This window comes from Lonchura striata, chromosome 1 (assembly GCF_050655825.1).
Source record: "Lonchura striata isolate lonStrDom1 chromosome 1, ASM5065582v1, whole genome shotgun sequence".
In the NCBI taxonomy this organism is placed as follows: Eukaryota; Metazoa; Chordata; class Aves; order Passeriformes; family Estrildidae; genus Lonchura; species Lonchura striata.
This window is the reverse complement of record NC_140703.1, coordinates 92,424,354-92,452,309: the sequence shown is the minus strand read 5'-3', so window position 1 is coordinate 92,452,309 and position 27,956 is coordinate 92,424,354. Positions and strand designations below refer to the sequence as shown.

Genomic DNA, 27,956 nt, shown 5'->3' with positions numbered 1-27,956 from the left:
TCCATTTGAGAAAATCTGCCAGGGTGAGGATGATTCCCTAATTAGCCACATCCTCTGTGTGTCACCATTAGGTAACACAAGGAAATGTGTTCACGGCTTGCTGCTTCATCGAGCTGCTGTAGTGATTCATTCCACATCACCTGGCACTGTGAGAGCAGAAAAGCCCAGGCTGACAGTAGGGATGTGAAGGAGAGCCCTTTCCTGTATGACTTCAGACAGTGTCTCTGCCTTCGTTTTTTCACAAATGAAAGTTTTCCCTGTGCTGCCCCAAGAACCTTGCCCTCCTACCTCCCAGAGCAGGAGATGTTTTAGGTTGGGTCAGTTCAAAATATGTGTGTCAAAATGTGTTTTCCTTGAATGTGTGTTTCTTACAGGGTTATCAGCTGGATGCCAGTGTCTATTCAGAGCAGTAAAATACTCAGTTCCCATGAAATTCTTCACAGGGCCTGAACTCCTTCTGTGGCCAGGGAACAACAGCCACGTGCATCTCCAGCAGGTATTTCATCTGGCTTGTTTCAGACACTCACAACTGTACAGGAAACCTAAGCAACCATTTTTGGATCAAGCCTATAGAATGTTGTACTTCAGAAACATGCATGCAGCCCCCTATCTACAGTAATAGGCATCTCTGCATTTTCACTTGATTCCACCTGTCCCAGCACAATTCCTTCACCCAGAGGTAACCTGCCTGTGCTTATGATTGAATATTCTGTATATGTGCAGTCTCAGGGTCTGTCATCAGACTGTTGAGAAATGTGATGGGTGCAGGAGTTACTGACTGTACAGCCTGGAGCTCTGAGTTATTTCAGGGCCTGGGAGTTATTTTTGAAGGGTGCACTGTATTTTATATTATGTCTGCAACACAGTTACTTACAGCTGCAGAAAGCCATTAGTTTCTATTGCAAAGAAGAGCCTCTTCCAGGTGCCTTCACTGGGCCTGTCATGTCTGCAAGAACATTCCCTGAAGAGGTGAAGCAACACTCAAATATATCATAAACTTGATGACTACTCTCCCAGGAGTTATGCCAGTCTTAAGTATTAGACTCAGTTCATGGAAAAGTGCTGGGAGTTTCCCTGAGGAACAGTCTGCTTGGTTTAATGAAGGTTAGCATTGGTTCCAGCAGGAAATAGAGTTTATGGTTTAGCCCTGGTAGCAGCACACCAATAAAGGACCAGTCAAGTCCTTATTAAGACATGGCTCAGGAGTATTTTGTCAGTGCTTGTGGCCAGATGGCAAGGCCTTATGCTGACCAGCATCAAAGGAAATATTTTGCTTTGATCTCCAGACTGGCCAGCCCAGGCTCCTGACCCCCAGCCTCTTTATCTACCACTGAGCAGGCTGACCAGCTGGGCATTTGAATTCTCAGTCCTGCTTTGTCTGTCCCCATTGACTTTGCTGAGGTTTCCTTTCCCTCTAAAAGGTGTCTCCTCTAATGCATTGGCATTGCAGCCCAATCTGCTCCAGAAACCTGCCTGAGGATGGCTGGTATCTGTCAAGTAAACATAATGTTTAATGATATCCTAAGTGCTTTGATATTAACCATGTGTACAATGTAGGGAAAGTGGATTTTGGTTGTAAATATTGTCCCATCAAAAAAAAAATTCTGAGTGCTTGTTCTACCATTAATGACCATTAATACACACCTTATTTTCCTGCAGCATCTATTGTACTCATTTAGACTCTGCTGAGGATGTAGACAAAGATGAGAAACTAAGATGTGGCTAAAAGGAAAACAAATCCTTAGGAAGACACCATCAACCATTCTCTCCATCAAATGGGAAATTATCTATTACCGCTCATCAAAGGTCTTCACTGAAAGTGGGTTCTTTATGTTATAACATACCACAGAATATTGTACTGCAGCATTAATTACTGCATATACTTTTTACAATACTCCAGGACTGTAGAATTTTATGGTTTTTTACTGAAAGTACATCCTGGGTCATTCATTCTGCAAGTTTCTTTCCCCAGTTTTAGAGAGGAAAGCTTCTTTAAAAATGGTAATGAACTAAAAGTTGCAAAATTTTACTTATTTGTAGCCTTAAGGATCAAAAAGTGGAAAATAAAAAGCTTTATTTCTGCCCTGCTATATTCGAACTAAAATAAGACTGTTCAAAAAAATAACAACCAAAAAAACCCCAAAACTCATTTTTAGGGGCATCTGATTTAATGTATTTTGCACTCTTTGAGGCTATGAGACTGAAAATTCTTCCTGTTTGCCTGTGGGCTCATAGTGAGAAACTGAAGTTGGGTTTCAATTTTTTGTAAGTGGAAGTGAGAGGAGTTAAAGCAAGAACTTGAGTCTCTGTCCTGCAACCATGTTCAAAGTAAAATGCCCTGCTCTTTCTGCATATGAAATCTTTGTCAGTTGGGATCTCTAAAATGTGCATACATCTTAAAAAAGGAGAGAAGTGTTTTCTCATTATGTCTGCTCAGTAATATTAATATGATTGTTTTCGTAGCTTTGAAATGTTGTGGAAGTTCCTTAGCTTACATTAGCTTTTCAAGCAGGGAATTTGTCTGTTGTCAAAGTAGTCTGGCATGCCAGCCTGACCTTTAAGAAGACAATGTCCTTAGTATGAATTGTATTTCTCTTGGGATGCCCTTTTTTTCTTTACTTATGAATAAGATAAGCCTGTTAAATATATAATATTAGTTTTCAAACTTTCCATTCTTCGGAAAGGAGGGGTCTTTTTCCTCTTTAAGGGTGTTTGTTCTACTTCTGCTTCTACTTCTGAGGATTACTCATTCCAGTACACTGGCAGGTAGCATAGACAGGATGTACTATATAATGTTATTTAGAAGAATTACTGCCTCCAGTGTAGGGCATACACAATATAAAAACTAGCAAAATAAAAAAGTGGTGATGTCTCACCATCTTCTTCCCAAAGAAAATGTGGCCAAAACATAATGTGGTCAGCCAAAAAGATAAGTAAAAATCAGTGTTCTGCAGTCTGTGATCACTACATGAAACATAAGAATTTGATCCAGGAAAAGACTGCAGAATGGTGTTTGTAAATAATTGCCCACACAGTCACTCACTGATATCACTGAAGAACAACAAAAAGAAGTATTGGTGAGAGAGAAACCTTCAGACTTTGGCCCCCTTTTTCATGGTTGTAAGTGCAAATCTCTGTGACACTGCTGTACAAATGGTCTCATGCCCTTTGAAAAAAATGTTGAGGAACATTGGAATTGACACCTGTCATTTTCTGTGATTTTCGCCTATGCAAAGGGTAACTTACATAGCATTTCACAAAGGCATCTGTGTCTCTTCTGCACCCCTCAGCACTTGATTACTCTCTTGTCTTGTACTGCAATCAAACTGTAAAATCTGGGGTAATGGCCATCTCCTCCTTTTCTCTGGACCTTTTAGCTCAACAGGATCAGTCTCATTATAAGGATATTGAGGAGCTAAAGAAAAAGTAGTAAAAAAAATAGCAAATAATTAAGGTAATGAAGAGTTAACAACTGAAGTAATAAGTACCTGTATTTAACATATTATACATATTTTTAAACAGTAATGGAAAAGATCACCATAGGAGTCATAATTGTTACTATTTTTCCCTTGTGTAGATTTTTTAGTCTATGACTCTCTGAACATGCTAATTAAAGATTTTGCACATATCCAAGTACAAATAATTCCCATCTGGAAAGGATAGAATGTGAGAGTGAAGTAATTTAATGCCAATAATATCCTCATCTGACATTATCACTGCAGATCTGGGGTTGGATTTCCGTTTTTTATTAGCTAGCAATCTTAGTGTGCCATAGATGGATTAAGTATATCCTCATCTACTGTTTGGTACATGGGCCAGTAGTCACCATCAGGTGATGGATCTTTGCAATGAGCAGGTACCAGCAAACCTCTGACCTCTGAAGTGACTCTTGTGTGCCAGTCTGCAGCTGTAAAACTGGGACTCGGCTTCAGACTTGAAGGTGGCAACTTCCTTTTCATTTTACCACTCACTATATGTGACAAAAGAATTCCTTCCTCCAATTTCTTACTGATGGCATTAAGATTTCAGCTTTTCCTTTGTGGGATGGCAACCACCCCTTTTCTGCAGTAAACAGCTGGGGTGTCAGTATCAGCCACAGACTTTTTCCTTGGAGCCAGGCAGCCACAGCCCCAGAAGAGTCTGCTCAATAGAAAGCAGCAAGATTTAAACTTTCACCATAGCCTTATTTAATTAGAACTTCTGCAGGTGGTTACATGACATTTCTTCAGGAAACTTTGCTTTGTGGCCATGGGGAGGGATAAAGGCAATCACTTTCTCCTCTAGCTGTCCTGTTTGACACCAAGGTGAGTGATTCCCATCTCTGTTTCAGAGGTCAGCTGCCCATTTGCAAAACTTGCAGGATCCAACTCTCCTCTCTTTTCACAACTAACAAATCCCCAGTATTTCTTGGAGCAGCTCTGAGTCAGGTTTGGGTGGGTGCCACAAACCCGTCACAAGGAGCCAGGCAGCCAAGTGGGCAAAAGGCACCACAGTCACATTTAGCTGTATCCTTCAGTAGCTGTTTCAGTTGTAATTCTTCTTTTGTTCAGCCTGCAGCAGATGGTGAATCAGAGCACATTTGGGCAGGTGGAAGATCTTCCAGCAGCAATGTCTGGAGCTCTGAACTTGGCTCCTTGCTTGTCCTCCCCCCTGCCTGGCTGTGCTGGCCCAGGGTGCTGTGTCTGCTCAGATGGCTCCAGACAGAGAAGAGGGCTAGGGAAGAAAAGTGGCAGATGGCAGCTGAAGCTGAATCAAAGAAGGAGGCCTCACCTCCACACAACAAGCACTGATAGGAACTGTATTTTTGGGCAGCTGTGTTTTGGGTGGCTATATTTAAGAAGTTCCCCTTTACAGAGAATTTTGATTTTAAAACTTTTTGCTGTTTTCCCCATCTCACCCTGCCTGTGGGCATAAAGGGACAGATCCAGACCTAAATTAAAGTAAGTGTGAAGCTCAGGTGGCAGGACCCCATGGCTCTGTGTTGACCAGATGTAATGCTTCAGATGTGGGGAGTGTTTTTCAAGGGGTGATCCATCTTTATTACCATGTTTGCTGTGAGAACACGTCTGTACAAGATGTGGAATTAAAGTGAGGTAGTTTTTTCTATGGCCTTCCTGAGTTAACAGAAAGCTGGCAAAGCTTTCATAGCCCTTCCCAGGTGCCCTTCTTGTAACCATGCCAACATGTTTTGCAAACACTGAATTGGCCAAAATAGCTGCTTTCACATAATCTAAAATTTGTCCACATAAAGTGTTGGGAGAGGATGAGTAAGAGGGGTGAGCAGGCCTGTAGGAACTCGTATATGCCCCTGAAGTGCTGTTCTCTGTGTAACTCAGGATACAATGCTCTTGTGCAAGTCTGGGGGCATTTAGCAGAGGTGCTTGGTATCTGCTGCTCTTTTCACTTCTCCCACATTGACAGAAAAAAAAGGATGGGTTTTGCCACCAAGATGATGCCAAGTCCTTGGATAAAGCAAGTATAAGATATTTAATATTTAATTTTGCAACCTCAAAATATACAAAAACTAAAGGGAGACCAACACATTATAAGAAAACTTGCTAGCAGGACAAGAAAATGTGCCAGAGGTAGCAGGACAGGTCTAAGACTTAGATTTTCACTACTCACATTGGTTAGGCAGGCTGCTGAGATCCATAAGCCTGTGTTTGCTGCCCCACAGAAGTGCTGGTGCCAGTAACTGTAGTCTTGCCACAGGACAGAAGTGTCCCAGCCACTCTGCCATGACATTCCTGAAGTAAAGGAGATCTAGCTATGAAGTTTGCCATTCTGGGGGAACTGAAACTCAAGCTAATCTGAATCACAGCATCACAGAAAAATGTAGATTGGAAAAGACCCTTGAGTCCAGCTGTTAGTCCAGCTCTGGTGGTGACTCACCACATCTCTGGGCAGCCTGATCCAATGCTTGACAACACCTCAGTGAAGAAATATCTCCTAGAATCCAATCTAAACCTCCCCTGGCATAACTTGAGGCCATTAATTATGTTAATAATAGACAGGGGACAAACTGTTTCTCCTAGCTTTCATCCTGATGATTAGGACCATTTCAAGCATTTTCTATTTTCTCAATCTATTTTTGTCTGAAGGAGGTTTCATAGAACATGCAATATCTCAAGGAGACCAATACTCAAGTGAATTGAACTGTGTGACTTATTCCAAGCAGGAAGTGGTCTTGATAAGCTTTCCTAGTTCTCTGCAGCTTCAAAAGCAAATTGCCAACCTAGGAGCCGCCTTGTTAGATGACCTAGGAGAAGATGTGCTGGCAAGGGTCCCTGGTCCATCAGCAGGAGGCTGGGCTGGAGCAGCTGGGCTCTACTTGCAAACTGTGTCCTGCAACACTATATGGTTGGTTAATGGTTATCCTCTGTGTCTTTCTTTTGATCTGGGGCTCCATCCAATCAACACCTGTAGATAGAAGGAGTTCCAGGGAATCCTCTGCCTGATTGCATGGCATGCAGCACTCTGTACTGCACCAAGTACCCTCTAAAATAAGCTCAAGGGAAAGTGCTTTTGTCTATTTTAATATCTGCACTAATTGCTTTTTTTAATTCCACAGAAATGAGGTGAAATGACAAAGATTTCACCTGTGGGGCATTGTCATGCCTTTACCTCAAAAGGAAATCATCTGGATTTCTCAGGCAATTTTGCAGGAAAAAGCCAGGGATCTGCCAAAAGTTTGCTAAAATTAAAAATATTAACTAAGCCTTGGAAAAAAGTTTGAGATGGTACTTCCACAACTGCAGTTTTGAGTGATGACCAAGGAGGACAGCAACACACCCTCAAGACAGGTTCCTTGCAGAGGGGAAGGTGGTGGGAGAACGGGACTCAAAACGAGCCCTGCAGTTTGGCAGGGGGTCAGCTGGCAGCACCCAGGCCCTGGTGTGCTGGTGAAGGAGTCCATGGGCTCCATGGCTGAGGGAGTACAAAGAAGGAAAACACTCTTTCAAAGTACCTCTGGAAAATCTGGCAGTGCCCAAAGCACTTACTGCAGTTCTGAAGAGCAGTTGTGTTATTTTCCCTTTTGATGGGGCATCAAACTGAGTGCCAGATTCTCCACCTTACTTGCAGAAATGGAAAAAACAGAAATAATCTCAAAAAAAGCTGTCTTCCAGGATGTAGATCTACAGTATAGGCTCTTGCATCACCATGGAAATTAAGAAATCTCTGACAGCTTAAATCTCACTGAGAAGGAAATAAAATAGAAAAATGTCACAACATGGCAGGATGAAATCTGTCCTTCCTGGATACCTAGTGAGATAAACAGTTCTGGACCAGGGTCAGGCATGGAACTGTAATAGGCTCCTGTCAGAGGGCTCCACTGGCAGAGAGGAGTAATGTCTTGAGTGGTTAAAATGCATTGAAAATTTCTATCCTGCCCCTTGGAAAAACATGTTAGTTAAACATTAACGTGGTTCCTTTGCCAGTGGCACAGGTCACAGGATGGGGACAAGCAAGGACAAATGACCATAAACTTGTTTCTCTCACCTTCCACAGATCCAGCGTTACATCCTGGGTTTGGGCTTCATAGGTCATATTTACCTTATAGTGTTTCTGACATATTCTAGGAAATAGTACGGGTTAGCCAGCACAGACTAAAGCCTGCTGAAAAAATGTGCTGCTGGACCAGTGCCACCACTGCCTTCTTTCTCAGTCACTCAAATATTTCCTGCTGCCATGTCATTTGGCTGCACACTGGTGCTTCTCTGACCCTTCTCTTAGCCAAAGAGCTGGGTAGGTTTTATTTTGTGCAGAGGAGTTTGTAAATGCAACTTTGGATGTCAGTGTGTATATTGTAGGTACTGGGGCTACTTATGTGAGAGGACTGGCAAATCATTCTTATCCTGGAGTATGGCACTTTAAAAAATAAGAGTTTCTGAACAAGGCAATGGTAAAAAAATAATTTCACCAATACACATTACACCCAAATAATCTAACATGAAAGAATTAAAAAAGGATTGGTATCTAAAAGAATTTTATATGTGGAAGTGATTTTGAAAACAAGCACACATTACAGACTTAAAAAGAGGCTAAAAAAGTGTAGACAGATGGTCAGATACCAAATTAGATGCAATTAGGATATGGAAAGATAATTTATCATATTCCTTACTCCCAACTTTTCATATAGACACTGGACTTGGCAAGCTCTTTATCTGATGAGTGCTTACAATAGAGCTGAGAGGTCTGAACACTGCCAGACCTGGCAGATCTAGTTTTTTGCAGGCTTAGTCCTACCAGCTGCTATCCCTGAGGTGCTGGGTGCTTTGGCCTCACTTGTTCCTGTGCCCTTCCTGTGCCCATGATTTCACAGTGCAATAAATCCAGCATTAGGGCTCTGAGGTCAAAATCACTGCAGCCACACAATGTAAAGTGCTGACTTACACCAAACCCTTGCTGCTGAGTCAAGTTTTTGCTGTGAATCTGTTGTGCTGGCAGGGTTTTTTAAAATAGGAGCTTTAGTATCATCTGTTTGTGCAGCTTGAGCTTTATGCTGGATCAACCATCATCTCTTTTGGCCAGCCTAGGGATGGCACAAATCCTGTGTCTTTATGAACTTTATGAGAGAAAGGAACCATATGAGGAAGATATAGTGTCTCTGATTAACAGATTTTTTTAAAAAACAGCTGAAAGAAATGGAGTGTCAGACCTGCATAGTGACAAGGACTGAGTTGAAAAAAAAAAGCTAAACATTAAATCCACATGGAATGCCATGAATTTGGATGTCTAAAATTTGTCTCCTAAGGATTTCTGAAAGACAAATTCCAATACTCTTTAACAGACAGAGAAAATAAGGATTTCTGAAAGACAAATTCCAATACTCTTTAACAAACAGAGAAAATGCTCTGAAGCCAGATCTGAAATGAATGTATTTATCAAGATGCCTCATCTCCTCTCATGTCCTTTTGCTTTCTGGCTCAGCTTCAGATTATATGTAGGAGCCACTGTTTCTACAGAACTAATAACAGGCAGTATGTTCTGGCTATTATTAAGATGAGGGATCTCAAATATTTCAATTTATTTTATGAGAAAGTTAAGAATTTCTGCATAAAATCATCAATAAGGAAAATATCTTTCTCTGAAACCAGGTCCTGGTTATTCATGTTACCTAGAAATAGGATAATGAATATAATGGCTATTTTGAATCACAGGTAGTTCTAAAAGAAATGACAGGGAAAAATAATTTTGAGCTGCATCAAAATAGAAACCTTTCAGAAATGGCTGGTGAAATTAAAAGGTTTGAGAAAAATAATTTCAGGATAAATTAAATACTTGATTTGAGTAAAAGGCATTATTCTTTCTGCTTTGAGAACTTCCACACATACGAAACATAGTAGAAAGTAATTTTAAGGAACTACCAAGGCAGAAAGTTCAAAAAAATCAATTTCCTTTCGAAAAAAGCAGAAGCGAAACAAATAATTTTCTTAAAAAGAATTTTATTTTTTTTCTCTTAACAGACAATTCTAGCCCAGCATCAAATCACAAAAGCTCATAGCATTACTGAAACTGTGAGAAGTAATGCCACATCTGTGCATGTAAGTTGCTTTCCAGGTGGGAAGAGGAGAGAACAGGAGGGGATGCAAGCAGCCATAGGGAGGCAGGAGTGCAGGCCCTGCTGCCCATCTCTGCTGAGCCTCCTGAGGGCCCAGCCCCGGTTTGCTGGCAGGACTCAGAGAAAATGAATCTGCCTGAGACTCCCAGCCTACACTCTGCACAGATGGAGAAAATCAAAACCTCTTGTTCTGAAACGACTTTAATCTGGTGAGAGGGAGACCTCCATATGGATGCTAAAGTAAGCAGAAATTCTTACTGACAGTGTAACCCATTTAGATTTCCTGTATATATCGATTTGAGGAAGACACCAGAACACTGATCTTTGTGACCCCCTTCCCTGTTTGGTGTGGCACCTGAGATGCCACCCAGACTCAGAGGAGATTCCAGAGGGAGGAGCCCTCCTCTCTCCCTCCCTCTGGGTCAGCTGTTGATGCACCAGCCTCTCGCCTCTAAGAGCAAAGGGAGTGGGACAAAGGGACACCCTGAGTTCATGCTTTGAGTGATTCTGCTGGGAAAACATGAATATTGCCTTGGTATCGATAGCCCAATGCAGCTCTGTTGTTTGCCCTTCAATTTCACTCCAAATTTTCAAATCACTTTCCGTCTGATTTTCAATTTATGCTTCAGGTTATGTCTTCTTGATCTTTCTGAAAGTTGTATTTGCTGTATTTGCAAAGGCATTATCAAACAGCTATTTCCTGCTGCTAATACAGAGAAGGGGAAAAACATTTCTGCCAAAAACATGAGAGAGATTCCTACTCCTAAGGGCAGGATGTCTCAGCTCTAAAACTTTATCTGCACAATCTGCACATGAACTGTACTGCCTTGTAATGACTTAACCATCTTTAGGTGGAAGTGCTTATTTCTAAGAAGAAGAATCCATCTGCAGAGGCATATTTATATTAATCTGATGGAAGATGGGACTGTAAGGTGTGTGAGGCATAAGTGAACCTGTAAGGATAATGCCTCATCTTCACATATAACTCAGTGGAAACTTCCCAACTGGACTATTTTGGCTGTATGTCATTATTTGGAAGAACATATTGCTGCAATGTAGTGTTTGCTTGCTTTCTGTACACACTATGTACGCCATGGAATAAAAAAAAAAAAAAAAAAAGGTATTTTGGCATAGGACAAAGCAAAGACACAGTAACTGTAAAACACAGCACAGAAACTCTGATGGCAATCACCCTGCACAGCAGGGGGCTTGTATTCAGCTAAACCAGTCTTCTGGTACAGCAGGTTCTGGCTAGCGAGACTCCATTGTCATTTACAAGCAAGCATATTTAAGTGGTTAGGATATCTTCATTCCATTTTGTTCTGATTTGGCTGGTCTCCTTGTACTCATTCTCTCTGAGCACACTTAAGGGACCAACCCCTTCATCTGCATATTCAGTTGCACAATAATTTTTTCATCGGGTCACTCTTCTGTGAGTTGCCATTTGCCAAGTACTGCATTTGGAAGCCTTTGCTGGTCTCAGGAGAGGTGATGCTTCACTCGTGTTGTGAAGAAGAAGTCCTCACAGGCAGGAAAAGCTGGGCTAGATGAAAAATGCATTAGCATAAGTAAGATAAAAATTTAAGATGCAGAAATTGTAATTGCAAAATATATCTCTGTGAATTCTGGCATTAATGGAACCCTGGAAAGCACAAAGAAAATAAGTCCCATTAGCCTGGGAATGACAGGCAGGTTTAAACTAAACCACATGATGTGGTGCTTAGGATGCACCGAGGACATGTGCAATCATTGGGGTGTACCCACAGAGCACATCTGAGGGTTACCAGCAGTTTGCCACTGCCAGCAGGGGCAGCCCAGCCATTCCCCACTAGGTTTAGCCCTGCCCCATCTCTGTCCCTCAGATGAGAACCTGTGAGCCAATCCTCACCTGGCACGAACTGCTCACCTTTTACTTTTGGTAGGGTTATTTTTGGTCAGGACAAGCCATTCAGTTGGTGCTTCATTCCAGCGCTTGGAAGAGACCAAGGTCTCCCACCAAGTGTGAGCAGGACAGAGCTCAGCCTGCAGCACCTGGGAGCTCAGGTACTTCAGCTGTACTCTGGTTGTTTAAGGAGTCTGCTCCTGGGCTATAAGAGCCCACCACCTTTCTCCAGGATTCATAGTGCTGCAATATCTTTTTCTTTGTGTGGAGCTTCTGATCTTAGACAAAAAACCAGTTTGTTTGGGGGCAGGGAGCATGCACCCCTTACTCTAAGAACCAGAGGCCTTGAGTAGTTATTAGGCATGTTCTAAACAGTGCCAAAGCTATGGCTTTGGACTTAGGGTTGCTCAAAGTTTATCTTTTTTCTCCCCTCCTAGTTCCTGTGAATTAACAGCATCATTGTTTTTCATCATGTCAACAAACCAGCCTCAAATACCCAGGATTTGTCCCTACCAGCAAAGTCCAAAAAGATAAATAATGTGAAGAGAGCTGAAAGTGTCATTCAGATGCAATCACATCAGTACAGGTTATTGCTGGCATAATTTCTTTTCCCTGTGTAAGTGTTCTGGTTTTGAGTTGGTTTCAGTACACAGCCTGTTCCAAAGAACACTACATCACCAATTGTAGTTCCTGCCTCTTGTGCTGCTATCCCAACTTGACAGCCAGTGCTGCTAAACAGCAGCAGAACTGAAATGCTGAGGAATGTGGATGGGAAGGGACTTTCTGGAGTACAAGTAAAGCTTATAGGGAGAACAGCTTAAACTGCAAATGTATTTGGGAGGTTGAGATTCTGTAGAAAAGATTAATTTGAGACTCTTAGAATGGGAAAGGAGATTTAACCACATATCTTTCATTAAGTAACATGAGGAAATCCCCATGTCCATCTTGGAAAATTTTGATATAAATTACTTAGTTGCAGAATGGCAGAGTCTTCCTGAGCAGTACTAGTTCCAGCTCTGACCCTTTTTAAGTACCAAACTCAGAGAATATAATGACAGAAAACAAACACAGAAAAGCTGTTACACATACAAAAATGCTGAAAAATTGAATGCTTTCCATGGTGATTAAAAAAAAAAAAAACCCAAGACCCAACAAGTTCTTAAATTCAAGCTGGCATTTAGGGGCTACAACAGTCTAGGAAGCTTGGCAGGAAAAGGAGCACTAAGCAAAGGTTATTGTTATTATTCTTTTTCTGGTAAAGCAGGGGCCAGTTGTACTAGAGTTTATCCCATTTATTTAAAAGAAGCTCTTATTATGTTGTCCTCTTAAACTTCTGACTACTTCTGGTTTCTTTTTTTTTTTGGTTTGTTTTTGTTTTTTTTTTGTCAAACCCACAAAAATTTGTTAAGGAGGACTTGGTTAGTTCAGTGTAAATTTCCATTGCTTGCTTTCTGGACATTGTTTCTTTTAAATCTTACACAAGCAGAAGTTGCTTGATGGGTTTGGAGCTTAAGTTCACATTCTTTGGCAATCCAAAAATGGGAGTACTACAGCTTGATATAACACCCAGACTAAAAACTAGGGAGGTGTTAGGTTTCTTCTTAAGTCAACTCTTCTGTTTGTCAATGTTCCTTTTTTTCCCCCCCACATTAATGACTGCTGAATAGTTTGCAAAGAATGCTACAGATGACCAGTCTTGTGTGCTGCAAAGTGTTATACTCCTCTGCCCCTGGAAGCTCCCTGGTGTGAACACCATTACCTATCTGTACAGAGAGCCTAACAGGTTATACTGTAATAGGAGGTGAGGAAGCAAATTGATAGAACTCTTAGAAGAGGAAAAAGGAATAGATCTGAAAAGAGATCCAATGAGAATTATTGCAGAGTTACACAGAGAATTAATTTAGCTAGTCATACAAGATCCATCAGCCTGTTGTCCTCCTGAAAGAACAGGCTCTATATCCTTGCCTGCAACCTTCCCAATACCTTTTGAGTACAAACTAAGTCACTTCAAGAAAACAAGTAAGAACCAATTATCTCTGTAGCTTTTGATTTTGAAATATTTCCCACTATCCAAATCAAAAAGTTCTTTCATAAAATCCTTCTTCATCTGGTTTTCACCCTGAGGAAAAACTAAAGTCCCCAAGCATCAAAGTCCTCGGGGAGAACATAATTCATTCCAACAGCAATGGCAGCTCAGTTTTCAGCTGCAGTAGCAGGCTGAAGGACCTCTCCCTCCATGGTCTCTTCTAAGAGGCTGGGGGTGCACGTATCTGGGAGTGGGATGGGGATGGAACAGGGGGAATCAATGTCTTTCCTGTGTAAGCCAGGTGGGCCTGCAGAGGTATAACATCAAACCACAGTATGGGATCAAGAATCATGCATAAAGTCACCTCCAGGTGCTCACTTGCTGCTTCAGAGCTTTTCTGATGGCCAGGATTCCAAAACACCAAGCTTGCTTATTGACTATTTTAGTGTTTCCAAAATGAGGAAACACTTTTTACCCCAGAGCAGCAGTTCTTCAGCTTTGAAGCACAGAGCATTCTGTGGTAGAGCTGAGAGAAGCAGCTGGTTATTCACACAATGTACATTAATGTGGCTTGTACATTAATGTGGCTTTTTTGAAGCTAATTACCAGAACATAACGAAAGAAATAAAAGTTGGATGGAGTAACTCCTTGAACTTACTCTAATCTGTGGACTTACAATTGGTTTGCAATGCCATAATTTGCTGTAACATAGCTTGTGGTATTCAAATAATGGAGAGCTCTGGCTCTCTATTGCATAATTACCATAACAATTTTTTTTTGCTTAAAAGTATACCTATCCTCAGAAAGTCCTTGTTCCCTCCTTTGACTTTAGAGAGATTAAAAAGACTAATTGACACTGTAATTTAACTTCTTGGTGACCGTATCAGTCCTGTAGGTCCTGCTCAATCAAGATGCTGATACTGCTGCTGCTAAAATACAGGTTGTCTGATAGACACCTGCCCCAAATTTATTCCTGCACTTGACATGAACAAAGTCTAGCTAAGGTCAAACATAAGGAAGTTCTAGTTAATCACAGTTCTGGAGCGAAGTAGAAGCAATGGACGTAAATTAGTGTAATACAGAGCAATTCTCAGGAAAAGAAACCCTAAGATTTTATTATTATCTCCCTGTGAGTCTGCAATTTGCAATTTGCGCTATAATTCCATCAGCTGTCTTTTCTGCTTCTCTGCATAATCAGATATAACATCACATGTCATTAAAGAAACAATTATTCTAAGAACAGACTAATAAATGCCTTCTGTTAGATGCAGGATTTAGCCAGCAAACATAAATAGACTTTTTGCATCAATACCAGAGAGGATTAACAGTGACATTTTTATGTCACCCACTCATTTGTGAATTGCCACATTGTCACAGCAAGCCACAGGGTGTAAGGAAAAAAAAGGAGACAACCAGCAAATGCAAAGTTATCATTTGTGGGAGTGAAGAAACTGTGACTATTTAAAGATGCTAGTTAAAAACTCTAAAATGAGGAAATATTTGAATCCCACAAAAATTCCATATTTAAGATTGTAGGATTGAACATTTAATGAGAATTTGGTGAAAGAGGATTTTTTTGGGTACGGTACTTCTTATTCACAGTCTTCCTGTGTTAACTTGGACAACTTGTACAGTATTTGTGTGACTCATATTTTCTCAGGCTTTTAATTTTTGGGGTATATTTTAGGCAGTATTTCCCATTCTTATTGGAAGCAGTTTAGTAGTGTCTGCAGAGAATCTATAGATGCTCTGTATGGGTAGAGAAATTCTGCTTTTCCGATGAAACATGAAGATCCTGTAATAACAGTCGGCTTCTTTTTCTTCACACTCTACAAATCAAAAAAAAAAAAAAGAAAGAAAAAAAAAAAAGATTGCAGGGAGCAGCAGGGTGAATTTGATTCTTAACTGGTGGATAGTTAAAATTACACTGAAAAATTAGAAAAAATTTCAAAAACCAATTTTTTCAACAGGTATTTTTTTCAGCAATTAGTTTCTTAGGCACACATAGTAGATTTTCTGTAGCACTCATCATTAGGGCAGTTAGCTATTCATGCCAGGATGATGCAAGTTGTCAGCTAAAGCCTTGCAGCCTGTCTTGCAGTCACACACTGATTTCCACATACATTCATTGACTAGGCTGGGCTTAAGTTCCTTCCTAAGAATATTTTATCAGTTAAGCCTGAATACAATTTTGTTCTTTAAACTGAGTTTCAAGGATAAAGATTTGAAGATTTAATGATATCCCTTTGATGTTATTTGAAATTTCATGAATGTCAAATGTTCTAGAAATGTTCTCATTTTGAAATTAGTTGACTGGCTCCCAGGAAAGTCGTAGTGAGGTGCTAGGGATAAGTAGGAAAACATCTAGCCAAAAGCATTATGACTGTTTTTTGGGTTTTTTTTTTGTATGTGTCTGCATACATTTGATCTATTTTGCAGGCACGATCCCTGCCTGGCTGCCACCATTTAAGCTGGCTATAAAAATTCTAGGGACTGTAGGTGAGGAGCTACATCCTTTCCTGTACTTGAACATCTGATATTTTGGGATACTGACTGTACAACATCATCAGAACAAGTTTTGACAGCTTAATACATTTCCTCCTCTCCCACTCAATCAATTTTAACTTATTCAGTATCATTTCCCTGTTGTTTCCATTCAATCTCTAGTCAAACAGGCAGGCAAACTTTCATAAACCTGCAAGGGACCATTAAAAAAAAGGCACACTGGCAACATTGGCAACAAGAACTCCACAGCTTATGGCAACATTTCCTTTCCAAAAAGAACACTGGTGAAAAAGCAGTATTCTGAGAGTAGGTAATTCTTCATTACTGACCTACTACTGTAACAGGTCAGAGGGATTTAAACCAGAAAATCACTAACCTGGAATGTGGAATATTAAAATCATTCAGCAGTTACAAAGATAGGAACTGTGCCCTGTACTGCTTTCTCACTGTGTGTACTGGCATGTCTGAGTCAGGTTGCTTTTTTTTCCCATTGTCTTTACAACAGGCATTTCAGTTTGAAGGGTGTGTAGGAAAGTGAACTTTCAAAATGTTAGTCATCTGAAAAGTTACAGTATTCTACTTTCAACAGGATGTGAAGAAAAATTTTCCAGAATGTAGATTCAGTTACACAGGGATCAAAAGGGACTCATCTGTAAGAAAATGATGTGGGCATTCCAGTTAGCCATAAATCCCATTAAGGACCTCTGTAAAAGATATTACTTTTGACATGATTAATGACGTAATCATTGGAAATCCTGTGAACTATGTGCAGTGTTTCTTATTCAAAGCAGAGTATGATTCACAGTGTTGACTTTAAGGTACACAATGCTAAAACCCCAAGGAGAAAGTGTGGCCTTCTTCCACATTTGCCCATCATCTTTTAGTTTTGTCTCTGTTATAATTAAAATGATGCATGTGGAGACCTTTATCATCAACACAATTTTTGTTCTTTCTGCTCCTAAAATTTCAAGTGGAAAAGGAAAGCTTATATTTACTTTTTCAATTTAATTCTTAATACAGAGATATCTTTATTTGAAGCATCCCCATTTTCTGAGCTTTGTAGATCTATTAATCAATATTTATAGAATTCAAGCAACTAAAAAAAAGAGAAAGAGAGAAAAAAGGGGACATATGGGAAGTAGCTAGGAAAGAAGAGGATAAAGATGCACAGCACTGTGATCCCAAGGGCTCTGTGCTTTGCCAAGAACCATCAGCAGACTTTTTCATAGCAGGACTTTGATACCTAGTGGAAAATCAGTTGCTTTGTTTTTAGCCAAGGTTCCAGTCTAGAAAGAATCACACTTTAATTTAGAACTCTCTGATTTGTTCTGTTCTGAGCTAAAACGTAAGCTTTGCAATGATGTAAAAAATAGTAACTGCTATTCTGTACCACTGATATGTCAGAGAGAAAAAAAGAAGTCCCGCAGTGCATACAGCAGAAGTCTCTGCTCAAATGTTTGCCTGTTTGCAAACATTGCTTCAGATAAATTTACTCCAGATCCAGGAAAAGGTTTAGGTTCTCATTCTTTTTAAGCCCCACAAATGTAAACACTGGATAAAGGCCACTACCACATTTCTTTTGCATACACAAGTTCAAGAACTGCCCAGCTCTTTAATTATTCAAGGAAAAAAAAATTGGCTACAAGGAAGTTGATATTATTGCAGTAACTTGAAGCAGACTTTAAAAGTTGAGAAAATTTCAAGTTAATACCCAAAAGCCTAACACTGCCTAGCATGCTGACAGCTGGCAGTGACTTACTGTACAGCCTTTAAAAGACATAACTAGGGATGTAGTACTGCAAGCTCTTACCCATGATACAAGACTCTTTTTGCAAAGGAAAAATATCCTTAATAAGATATCTTTAAGAACAATGATGTATCTTATGAACAGATATGATAATCTTGCTGCAACTCTTTAGTTTCCTGTAGCTACTGTTCAGTGTTGATCCAGTTGAATTCTGTCAGTAGCTAGAGATTAATAACAGGCTGTTAATTAGCTGTGTCAGCTATATGAGGTACTTGGCACCATTCAACACCAAAAGTTTTCTCAGCTCTCCAGTTTCACCCATAGTTCAGTTGATGTCATTTATTCACATGTGAAAGCATAATACCTGTGTAAATGTCAAAATGATGTAGCAACTCAGCTTCCATCCTCATCCAAAGAACTGCCAGCAGCTTCAAAAGGCCTCAGACTTACCAGTGCTGGAGCCCACACTGTGCAGCTGTAGACTGCAGGGGTGGAATCTATGACACCCAGTCTGTGGCAGAAGGGGATGCTTCAGGATGCAGAAGGCAAGTGTGAGCTTGGTAGCTAATGGTCCTACTGTGGGAAGCAGCTGAACCAGCAGGACATACCTACATTCCTTTAATTATACTGTCCCAAACTGTCACAGACATTTCCATAAGATAGATCTATAGTAAGATATTATGCCACACGTAACAAGGAAAAGAAATAGCAAATATAGATGTCCTTATATATTCAAGTGTTACAAACATATTTTCTGGTACTTGGATGCTGTATATCATCCAAGCATACGTCCAGTGAACAGAGACACCTTCGCAAGTCTGTACAGTTAATTTTGTCTTTCTGTATTTAAAGCAGTAAAAGGGACAGCACCTCTTTAGTTTGAAATGTCCCAAGGAATTTCTGTGTCTCAACATATATTGCAGACATACTTTATCTCTCTTTTAAAAGGAAACCCCCCACCACAGTTCCAGAATAGTCAGCCACTCCACCCAAACAACCATCACCCCACCCAGCTTTAAAAAAGACATGTTATTTATGTCTACCCTACTACCAGTTTCTCAGGCACCCTTAAGGAACTGCAAAGTGAAATAAGTGGGAGAGCTCAACAGCCAGCCAGAAAAGTGAAAGGCTTCTGGCTTCAGCAGAGAAGTGCTGAGGAAATGCCCAGATACAGCCCACATGACTGAATTATTCTGGTAGTTAGCAGCATTTGAGATTAGGTTTACAAATCTCTTTTCATGGACAAAGGTTGATGCAAGGATACCTTCTACAGCACTTCTGCTTTAGACTGATCAGCTTCAATCATTTTCCAGCACTGATGCAGAGCCATGCATGGACAAGGATCTGTTCACTCTTGCCAGTCCCACTGTGGGTTTGCCAAATGCCTCTTAATGAAACAAGAGCAGGTTAAAATTGATTAATGTGACTTGCCCCCAGCAACCCAGGGGAGGAGACAGTTTACAGCTGTCTGTGCAGAAGGGCAGGTACACCTAAATACACTACAATGGTTCATTTGGCACGGCTGGTCTAGCTGAAAGAACACGGAATGCTTTTGCACCTTGACTTAAGTATTACCTGCTCTAAGGGCATCTCATGTGCCACTTGCAGCTTCACTCCTTGTGAAAGTCTCAGAACATGGCTTCTTCAAGGTTTTACCACAGGACATGAACTACCTAACACCTGACTTGTAACACAGTTTTATTAAAAGCAGACACAAAACCTAGTAGGTCGGGTCAGTTTTTCCAAATGAGTGCACATTAGGACATGTCAACACTAAATTTGGCTAAACTGAAAAATTATAAATTGTGGAACAGCTGTAAAATGATGTTTCATTATAACAAAACTAGGAATTCAAAATCATGTTTCATTTTTTCTGTCAAACTGTTCACAGTTTAGCCCAAATCAAAAAGCTAGCCCCTCTTCTAATCCCTTCTATTAATCTCAAACTTCTTCCTCCTTTGCACACTCAGATGAGGACATGAAAAAATGAAAGTACGTAATTTTTTTTTATCTTCAATGCCAACAAGGAAACAAAATGCATAACTGAACTACTTTTTTCCTAGATGAAGTGTCTGAAGTTTAGCCTATTGCCTTCAGGTTCACATGCATTCTGTATTAAGTCAGGTGTATTAAGTCAGGACAGTAATCTCCTTAGCCTTCCTTTCTAGCTAAGGGAAAAATAAGTGAGCAATGCAATGCTGAAGAGCTTCTCTTCCAGTGAGAAGCCTGAAGTTAAGTTGAGTTTTCTGATGTACCAGGACTGTGCTTCAACAGCTGTAGCTACACTAAACACAAGAGTTGTTTGTGCTTTTGCAAACAGTACTAGCCACACAAAGAAATGTTGTTAAGAGGTCCAACTAAAATACTTAACATCAGACATTATGCTAAGAGCTCTCAGCAAGCTGTCTCTGTCAACTATTACTCTTTAGGAGAAGGGATGCATGTTGAGATACAATTTTCTAAAGAACTAGTCAAGCCATTGCATGATCAGCAAGCCTCATGGAGACTGCTCTTCTACCAAGTTGTCCACTTCCCCCATAACCTCAGCTGCTTTCACATGCCTCTGTTCTCTCCTACATTTCCAAGAACACTTCCTCCTCCCTTCTTCTTTCACTTGTGTCACCATACCACTGATTTAGAGTTACTTGGCTTGGAGCTGCATGCATCCTGATCCACAAGCTTGGTAACAGCTGTGATTTTTTTTTTCAGTTTAAGAAAAAATCTGGATGTCTGTTAGGAGCTACTGGCCACATGAGGTTTTAACACATCTTCTGATAAGGCAAGAGCTTCAAAGAATTTTCAAAATCCCACAGTCTAGCTTGCTGATGAAACTTCCCTTTACAGTAGACACCAGCTGTAGTTAACACGCATTACAAAATACCTTAATCCTAAGCCCTTTTTAATTAGGTGTTGACCTTTACACAGTGACTAAAACTAGTATTAGTCTTTCCAGAGTCAGAGATATTAAGCTGCACAGAAGTAGGGTCAGTATACTATTTTAAGTTAAGCAATGTCACTCTCCCAGGCCCTTATTTCGACATATTTGTCTACAACAAAAATTGTCAAGTCTTCATTTAAATTGACATAAAATATTAAAAAGCAGCTACCAAAGAAAAATGTTACTGTCTTGCAAAGAACTTTAGTATATTTTTTCCATGTCTGACTGCCTGAGTGCTAGACAGCATCACATATCCTGATAATGAAAAAAAAGAAAAGCCAACACAAACCAGTAGGTAGTTTTAACAGCCAATATGCACCTAAGTATGCAGCATACAGGAGCCAATTCAGAGCATTCATGGGCTCTTTTTATTTCGTAAAACTAAAGCTTACAGATTCTCAACTCATAACCATTCAGAGAGACAACCACAAAAAGTGTATTAATAAAACCCAACAGGCTTCCAGGCCTCTAAAATTTTTCAAACATAAAGTACAAAAAAAAATATCATATGTTACATTATAGTCTTGCTGCCTTACAGACCATCATAAAAAGTGAACAAACACATTCAGTAACTTCAGGAGTACCATTAAAAAGATACCAGTAAGTGCTCCAGTTTTCTGTACCATACAACTTTATTTCAGCCACATTTTTCTAGGCAATGTATCCAAAATATTTGACTCAAGCATACCTTTGGACTGCAAATATACTGAAATAGGGCATCAAGTCTTTCCTACTTCAAAAAAACCCCACTAAATTTTAGGTCATATTATAAAAAGTAACCATGTGGAATGTGACAAGTCATAATGTGAAATCAAAGTGCTTTATTCCCATAGCGCAGAGAGACTAAAGTGGTTATCCAGCCATTCTTTTGTATATCTTAAACACCAAAAGAGATATTTTTTCTGTTGCGCCCCACCTTGCAAAGACCTTTAGACCATTATGGTGAATTTCATTAACTGACAGCTGAACAGTATCAGTGGATCAGCATTTTCACTTTGATACTTCAAATAATGAGTTATAAATGAGGCATCTTTTCATAATTTTTCAAGTTCCCTTAACAATTTGCAAATTTCTACTGTATTATGTAACATTATATTTCAGTTAACCTCTTAAAATCCAAGGTATGCTCTATTCAAAACCCTAAAATTATTTCCCTGGAACCCAATAGCTGTCTAAGACTTGGTATTTTTGTGCAATTCTTTGCTACCTACATGTGAAGGGAGAAACACTTCACCCAACAGCCTGTATGAAAGAACTCTAAGCTCTCAAAGCAGAAGACAATTTTAATAAGGTTTGGACATCAGTAGTCGCATGGAATACATGCTCAATTCAAATGTGCCCATACTGAAGAATACTCACGTTTTAAGTGTTCAGCCAGAAAACTTCCTTCCTACAGAAGTCTAAAAACCTATTTATCTTGCAGAGAAAAGTTTGAGACTTAGGCATTAATTATCTTTTCTGTTACAACAGAATCAGCTCTACATCATAATATGTATGATTAATCCTCCCTGTTTCAGACACCCCACTGTACAAGTGTACAGTTTAAACAGGGAGGACTGAGGGAAAATTTCTGGTCCCATCCCACAGACATAAAGAAAAAGCGCTTTGCAAGACTGATTTTATCCATTGCATTTGTGGCAACCAACCCAAAATGAAGGCACATGAAATCTATAACATTATAGCTTATAAATTGTAAACTAAAGCTGAACCTCTCTGTAATTTCTAGTCTTTTTACACAGAAGTAATGACCAGCACCTATGCGGAGGTTCTATATTATTTTTAATGCAGCTTTTTCCAGAAATAGTTAAGTGTCACTCACATGCCTGTGAAAACACTGTCATTTATTAGGTTTTGACAAGAAGTGCAGAAAGTGGCTGTTTATCTGCATGGAAAGTCTGATGCCAATGTATCAGTAACATTTCTTTCCCATCGCTACAAGAAATGTAATTTGCTAGCAATAGCCACAAACCTGGCTGTTACCTCAAAAGTGCACACTCCCAGCAGCAGTTTTCCTGTGAGGTGTTCTACAGCTTGTGGCATGCATTTAATCAGTGTCTCAAATTTGGATTTTAACATGTCAAAGCCTATCTACTTTTGGTTAGCTACAGGCCAGGCACGCACATGCATCTTAAGGAAGCCAACTCGAAACATGCTTTGACAGATGCTGCATTGAAACTGGCCATAGTTTAACAACTAAACACAGATGAGCTGCTACACTGAGCAGCATTCAGGATACAGGGTCAGCTCAATACCTCAATACCTTAAGGAAAGCCGAGTATGGATATAAATCTGCCTCCTAGATTTGACTGGAACTGCTACCTTTAAAGCAGAGAAACAAGATTCAAGGTTCCCAAAAGCTTGAGCAGACGGATAGGCTCATCAATCAGATTAAGACTTACTAGGCTGTCAAACAACAGTTCAAAGCCCTGGCTATCACTTCTCTAGAAATACAGGTTTAAAAGAACTCAAACACCACTGCCACCACTTAACTAGAATATGTAATTATACTGCTTTATTCAGAATGATTAACAGGGATTGAGTTTAGGAGTTCTAATTTTTCTCTCTACATATGAATTCACAAGCCTACCTTTTTTTTTTCCTTCCCCTTTTATTTTTTCTCTATTTCTGCACAGTGTAAGTTGAAGGGATTGGCACACAAGTTACCAGTGAACACAGACCTGTAGCTATTACATTACAGAACCATATCAGAGTTTCATGAAGATGTCATGCAATGGTGTCTGTGCTCTTTTATTCTAAAAGAGAACAACTTTCACAGGTAACATACAACACAATTTTCTGATTTTAAATGCAGTGAGTTACACAAAGAACATTAACAAGAATTGACCAGACTTAATAACTGGAACTGCGCTAGGTCTGGCACTTGAGAATTCACAGTGATTAAAATAAAACTGCTTTGCCTAAGACAAAACATAAGATACCAAATATATATAAAAACTCTCTGTTTATATTATCTTGTATTAGTATTCCAAGAGTGATAAGTAAGCTCAGTAGTACCTCAGACAGCAAAGACTTCTGCACATAGTTAACTTTATTCATTGCTTGCAGTGCAATGTATTACTTTTTTTTACTAATGTATTAATGTTGTCAAATCAGGCAATTTTCAATGCATAAAGTCAACACAGGCTCAACTCTTTGATGGATTGAAGCTTGGATTCTGACAGGAAACCATTCTGTACCAATTTTGTGTACCCAACTCCACATTGTGCCAGGTGGTATTGCTGTTAAAGAGAAACTTAAGGTATACTTGTATATTACCGAGGTGTTCTTCTGACATAGCAACTTGTTTGCTGATCGTTTATAGTACCAGTCGATAATGTAAGAGTAAAGCATTTGCACTTTTCTTTCCCCCACTCACCTCACTAATCCTAGTAGATCCACTAACACAGGTTTACGATCCCAAAGCCTGCTTTTAGAGAGAAAGGAGCACAGCTTTTAAACACCCCAGTGTTTCTCAACCCACCCACTGCCTCCCATTTCAGCACCGAGGGCCCGGCTGAAGCAGTAGCTCCTAGGAGCTGTGAGCTCCCAGAGCCCTGTTGACCTGCTGGGCTCACTGACCACACCGAGCTGGGAGCTAATGCAAGGTACTCAGGACCCTTCTGGCCAGAGTCCACGAGTGTCGGTGAGCACCCACTCGTACCTGCCTCACCTTCTGTGCTACACCTGAGGGCACTTTGGTCCGTGCATCCACCTCCCAGACCTCCTGCTCCCTGGCCTTATCCAAACACATTGGACTTCGGCCTGAGCTTGAATGATGATTTCAGAGATTTCTCCTCATGCTCTTCCTCCTCAGCGTCACCACGAAAGGAGGGCGTGTTGTGGATGATCTGAGTCCTGAAGCGGATCTTATTAAGCCGAGGCTTCATCCGTCCGCTGCCAGATGCTTTCCTGGTCATCTCCTTGCCTTTGCCCGGCATCGCTGCCCCATCGGTACCTTCAGCTTCCTCCCCAGTACCGTGATGGTGGTGGGAGAGCCGGTAGTTCATGAGATTTGATGGCAACACCTTGGAGAGCCTCCAGCGCCCGCTCCCATTGCCAGCATTCCCTTCCTCTTCCTCCTCCTCCTCCAGGGCCCCCACGAGGTTCCGCATGTCCCCCGAGGTGCCGCGCTGCAGGTACTGCGCAGCCTTGCGCCCGCTGTAATCGCGGATGTCCACGTCGGCGTCGTAGGCTCCCACCAGCAGCTTCACGACCTCGGCGTGGCCGTGCATGGCGGCGATGTGCAGCGCCGTGTGCCCGCCGCTCGTGCGGGCGTTGATGTCCACGGGCAGCCCGTGCCGCTGGGCGAAGTTGACCAGCGTGGCCAGCAGCTCCTGCCGCCCGTGCTTGGCGGCCCAGTGCAGCACGGTGAAGCCGGTGATAAAGTCCCGCTTGCAGAGCAGCGCCGGCTCGCAGCTCAGCAGCCCCTCCAGGCTCTCCCACCGCCCGTCCGAGGCCGATAGCATCCAGGCGTGCTCCAGGGGGTCCAGTGCCACGGAGCCGGTGGTGCTCCCCTCCTCCTCGGCGGAGGACGAGGCCACCGAGGCGCTGTCCGAGTCGCGGCCGCGGCCCCCGCCGGGGAGGGCGCCGCGCTTCAGCTGGGGGGAGCTGCCCCGCGCCGGCTCCCGCAGGCTCCGCCGGCCGCCGCCCTGCGCCGCCGCCCCGGGCGCTCCCTCCGCTGCTCCCGCCTCGTCCGTCGCCGGGGGCCGCCCCGGGCCCGTCGCTATCGCGGTCTCCTCGCCTCCGCCGCCGCCTTCGCCGCGCCCGGGCGGTGGCTCCCGCCGGGAGCCCCTCCGCTGGCTTCCAGCCGCCGCCGGGCTCGGCTGGGGCGGCTCGCCCCGCTGCCCCGGGGGCTGCGGGCGGCTGCCGGCATCCTCGCCTGTTGCCGGCGGCGTCTCCTCAGCGCCAGCCCGCGGGGAGGGCGGAGGGCTCAGCTGCTTCGCGCTGTTCTCCGCCGCCGGCTCCTGCTCCCCGGGGGTCGGAGGGGCGGCGGCGGGGGGCTCGGGGGCGCAGTACCGGCGGCGGAGGTGCACGTACTTGACGCCGGTGCCGGGCTCCTGGCGCACGGTGGCCACTGCGTTGACCAGCTCCTTGAAGCGATGCCGGACGGCGGCACGGCGGGAGGGCTCCGCGGGGTTCAGCCAGTCCCGGAAATGCTCCAGCAGCTCCGCGTTGCGCGCCCGCCCGCCCCGCGCCGCCAGGAACCGCACCACTGACTCCTGCTGCAGCTCCGCCGGCTCCGCCATCGCCGCCGCTACCCCATCGCGCTGCCGGCGCTCCTGCTGCTGCTACTGCCGCCGCTGGCGATGGTGGTGGCAGCGGCGGTGCGGGCGCGGTAGAGCCGCCGCTGCCCGAGCCCCTCCTCCCGGCGGCAGCGCGCCCGGCAATCACTGCCGCGGCGGCGGAGCCGCGCCGCCCTCCGGCCGGGAGGCGCCCGCCAGCAGCGCCCGCCCCGCGCTCCTCCCCGCCGCGTGGCTCTCCCCTTCGGCGGCAGTTTTGGTTGAGTCCTTCTCTCCCAGCTCTACTCCATCCTTGTGCGTCTCCCTGGTGGGGCTATGGCCGCTTCCGATGCCGACGGGCACCTGGTGAGTTCCCTCCGCGGTGCGGGGAGCAGCCCCCGTGCCGGGGGTGAGCCCGGCGCGGCTGAGGGGACGCAGGGGCCCGGCAGCGCCAGCGCCGGCAGGGGAAGGACGGTGGTGGTTGCACCGTGCCAAGAGGTGGAAGTGCCGCCTGTAGCTCGCTGCCCTCGCTGCGGGGCTCCGGGCGCTGCCCCTGGTCTGTGCTGAGGGCCGCGTCAGGGTGGGGTCGGGTTAGCGGGGGAGATGAAGGCTCCTTCCTCACGCCGTCTAGCTCCCAGAGCTGCCAGGCGTTTAGAATTTGTTACAGGAACTGGGTTTCAGATGTCACTGTTCCTAGCGCTCCCGTGGCGCATCGCGTATTTCAGGTAATAAGTTGAATCTCATCTGCTAAAGAATTACTTCTGTGTAATGGCAAAGCTGTCAGCTTTATGTTCTGAAGACATCGAACCCATCCACACGACGGTGCTGGAGCCTAGTTCCTATGCCTGTAGATAGTAGTGGAAAACTCGGGGCTCGGGAAGAGTCAGATTTGGGGTGCCCATGGGATGTTAATGGGATGCCCACCCTCGCGGCTGGGAGCACCGCATCCTTCCCAGGACCTCCGTGTATCCGCCTGGAGCTGGCGGGTCCCCCACTCCCTGCATAATCACACACTGGTTACGGTTTTCTTCGAGTTTTGGAGGGCAAATTTCAGTCACGTCTGTAAATCCAGTAGCAAGCTAGTTTCTTGCTTAGACTGCTAGTCTCGTTCTACCGATGTTTATGCAAAATAATGGATGTAGTCTGACACAGCTTTTGCTTTGGTACCTCATGGCATTGTGCAGTTTTGGTCAAAATATGTGGTAAATTTAAAAGATTACTATTTTTTCAAGTTTCTTTCTTAAAGAAATAATTTTTAAGTGTTACACCATCTCAGGCTATGTTTTTTTCATGCTGTTTTTAATGGGCAAGACAACTTTATATAAACCAAAATATTTGATTAAATAATAGAATCTTAGAATAGTTTGCGTTGGAAGGGATCTCAAAAAGATTGCTTCCAACCCTCTTGCTCTGGGCAGGGACAGTTTTCATTAGACCATGCTGCTTCAGAGCCCCATCCAATGTAATGAATCTGGAGAAATCCAGACACATTAGTTATGCCACTAGCTATTAAAAATGGGGTTGAGGGAAGAAATGAGCTGTGAGTTAGGTGAGATTTAGGTGATATCAATTAGGTGATCAATGAGCTGATACTTCTTTTAGAAGTGGTAAGAATGCAGATACCGTATGGTCAGTTTTGTGGACTTATTTTTTTTGCTTATTTATTAGACAATAGCAGAGAGACAAACGCTCGATGTCCTTGGAAAATTTCAGAAGGAAAAATGTGGGCTACTGCTTTTCTATTATGAGAATGCTTCAATTGCTGTCAGGTGGAATAGGTTTAGACCATGATTCCTCTGTAAGGAAGGTAGGTGTTGTCCTGAAAGAGGGCTTGCTGCTTGGTAAGCAGCAGCAATTTACACACTGAGACAAGCTACCTCCATTTCTTTATTCTTTTTCTGCAAAGTGGGGTGCTAGATGGTAACCCACAAAATGCTAGCTGCCCAGTCATCAAAACTACATTTATAGGTTTTGGCAAACAAGGAGATCAAGCATTATTGGCTACTAGTTGCATAATTTGCTTAATTAGTGTTCTATCTTCAGTTGGTTAGTGATACTCTCGATTGTCATGCTAATT

The 27,956-nt window shown here is 42.6% G+C and overlaps 3 protein-coding genes across 5 annotated transcripts in view; 1 reads left to right on the top strand and 2 right to left on the bottom strand.

The window, feature by feature from the left end:
* Positions 1-76: 76 nt before the first annotated feature.
* The window catches only part of SEPTIN10 (septin 10), a 50,046-nt gene continuing 22,166 nt past the window's right edge, over positions 77-27,956 (top strand). For 2 of the 3 annotated variants that reach the window (XM_085558382.1, XM_021545536.3), the window contains exon 1: positions 77-496. In XM_085558382.1, coding sequence (XP_085414508.1) covers positions 206-496 — 291 coding nt within the window. In that variant the 5' untranslated portion in view covers positions 77-205. Of the gene's footprint in view, positions 497-26,069; positions 26,246-27,956 lie in introns of those variants that run through there. The other variant, XM_077781562.2, reaches the window with a different exon arrangement.
* The window catches only part of SH3RF3 (SH3 domain containing ring finger 3), a 322,774-nt gene continuing 295,229 nt past the window's right edge, over positions 412-27,956 (bottom strand). Inside the window, exon 10 of the mRNA XM_085558352.1 lies at positions 412-11,105. Within this exon, the coding sequence (XP_085414478.1) occupies positions 11,042-11,105 (64 nt within the window). The 3' untranslated portion in view covers positions 412-11,041. The remainder of the gene's footprint in view (positions 11,106-27,956) is intronic.
* On the bottom strand, positions 21,006-26,044 carry SOWAHC (sosondowah ankyrin repeat domain family member C). The gene has a single exon (XM_021545532.3). It carries the CDS (start codon positions 25,904-25,906, stop codon positions 24,398-24,400), a length of 1,509 nt encoding a protein of 502 aa, XP_021401207.1. The 5' UTR covers positions 25,907-26,044; the 3' UTR covers positions 21,006-24,397.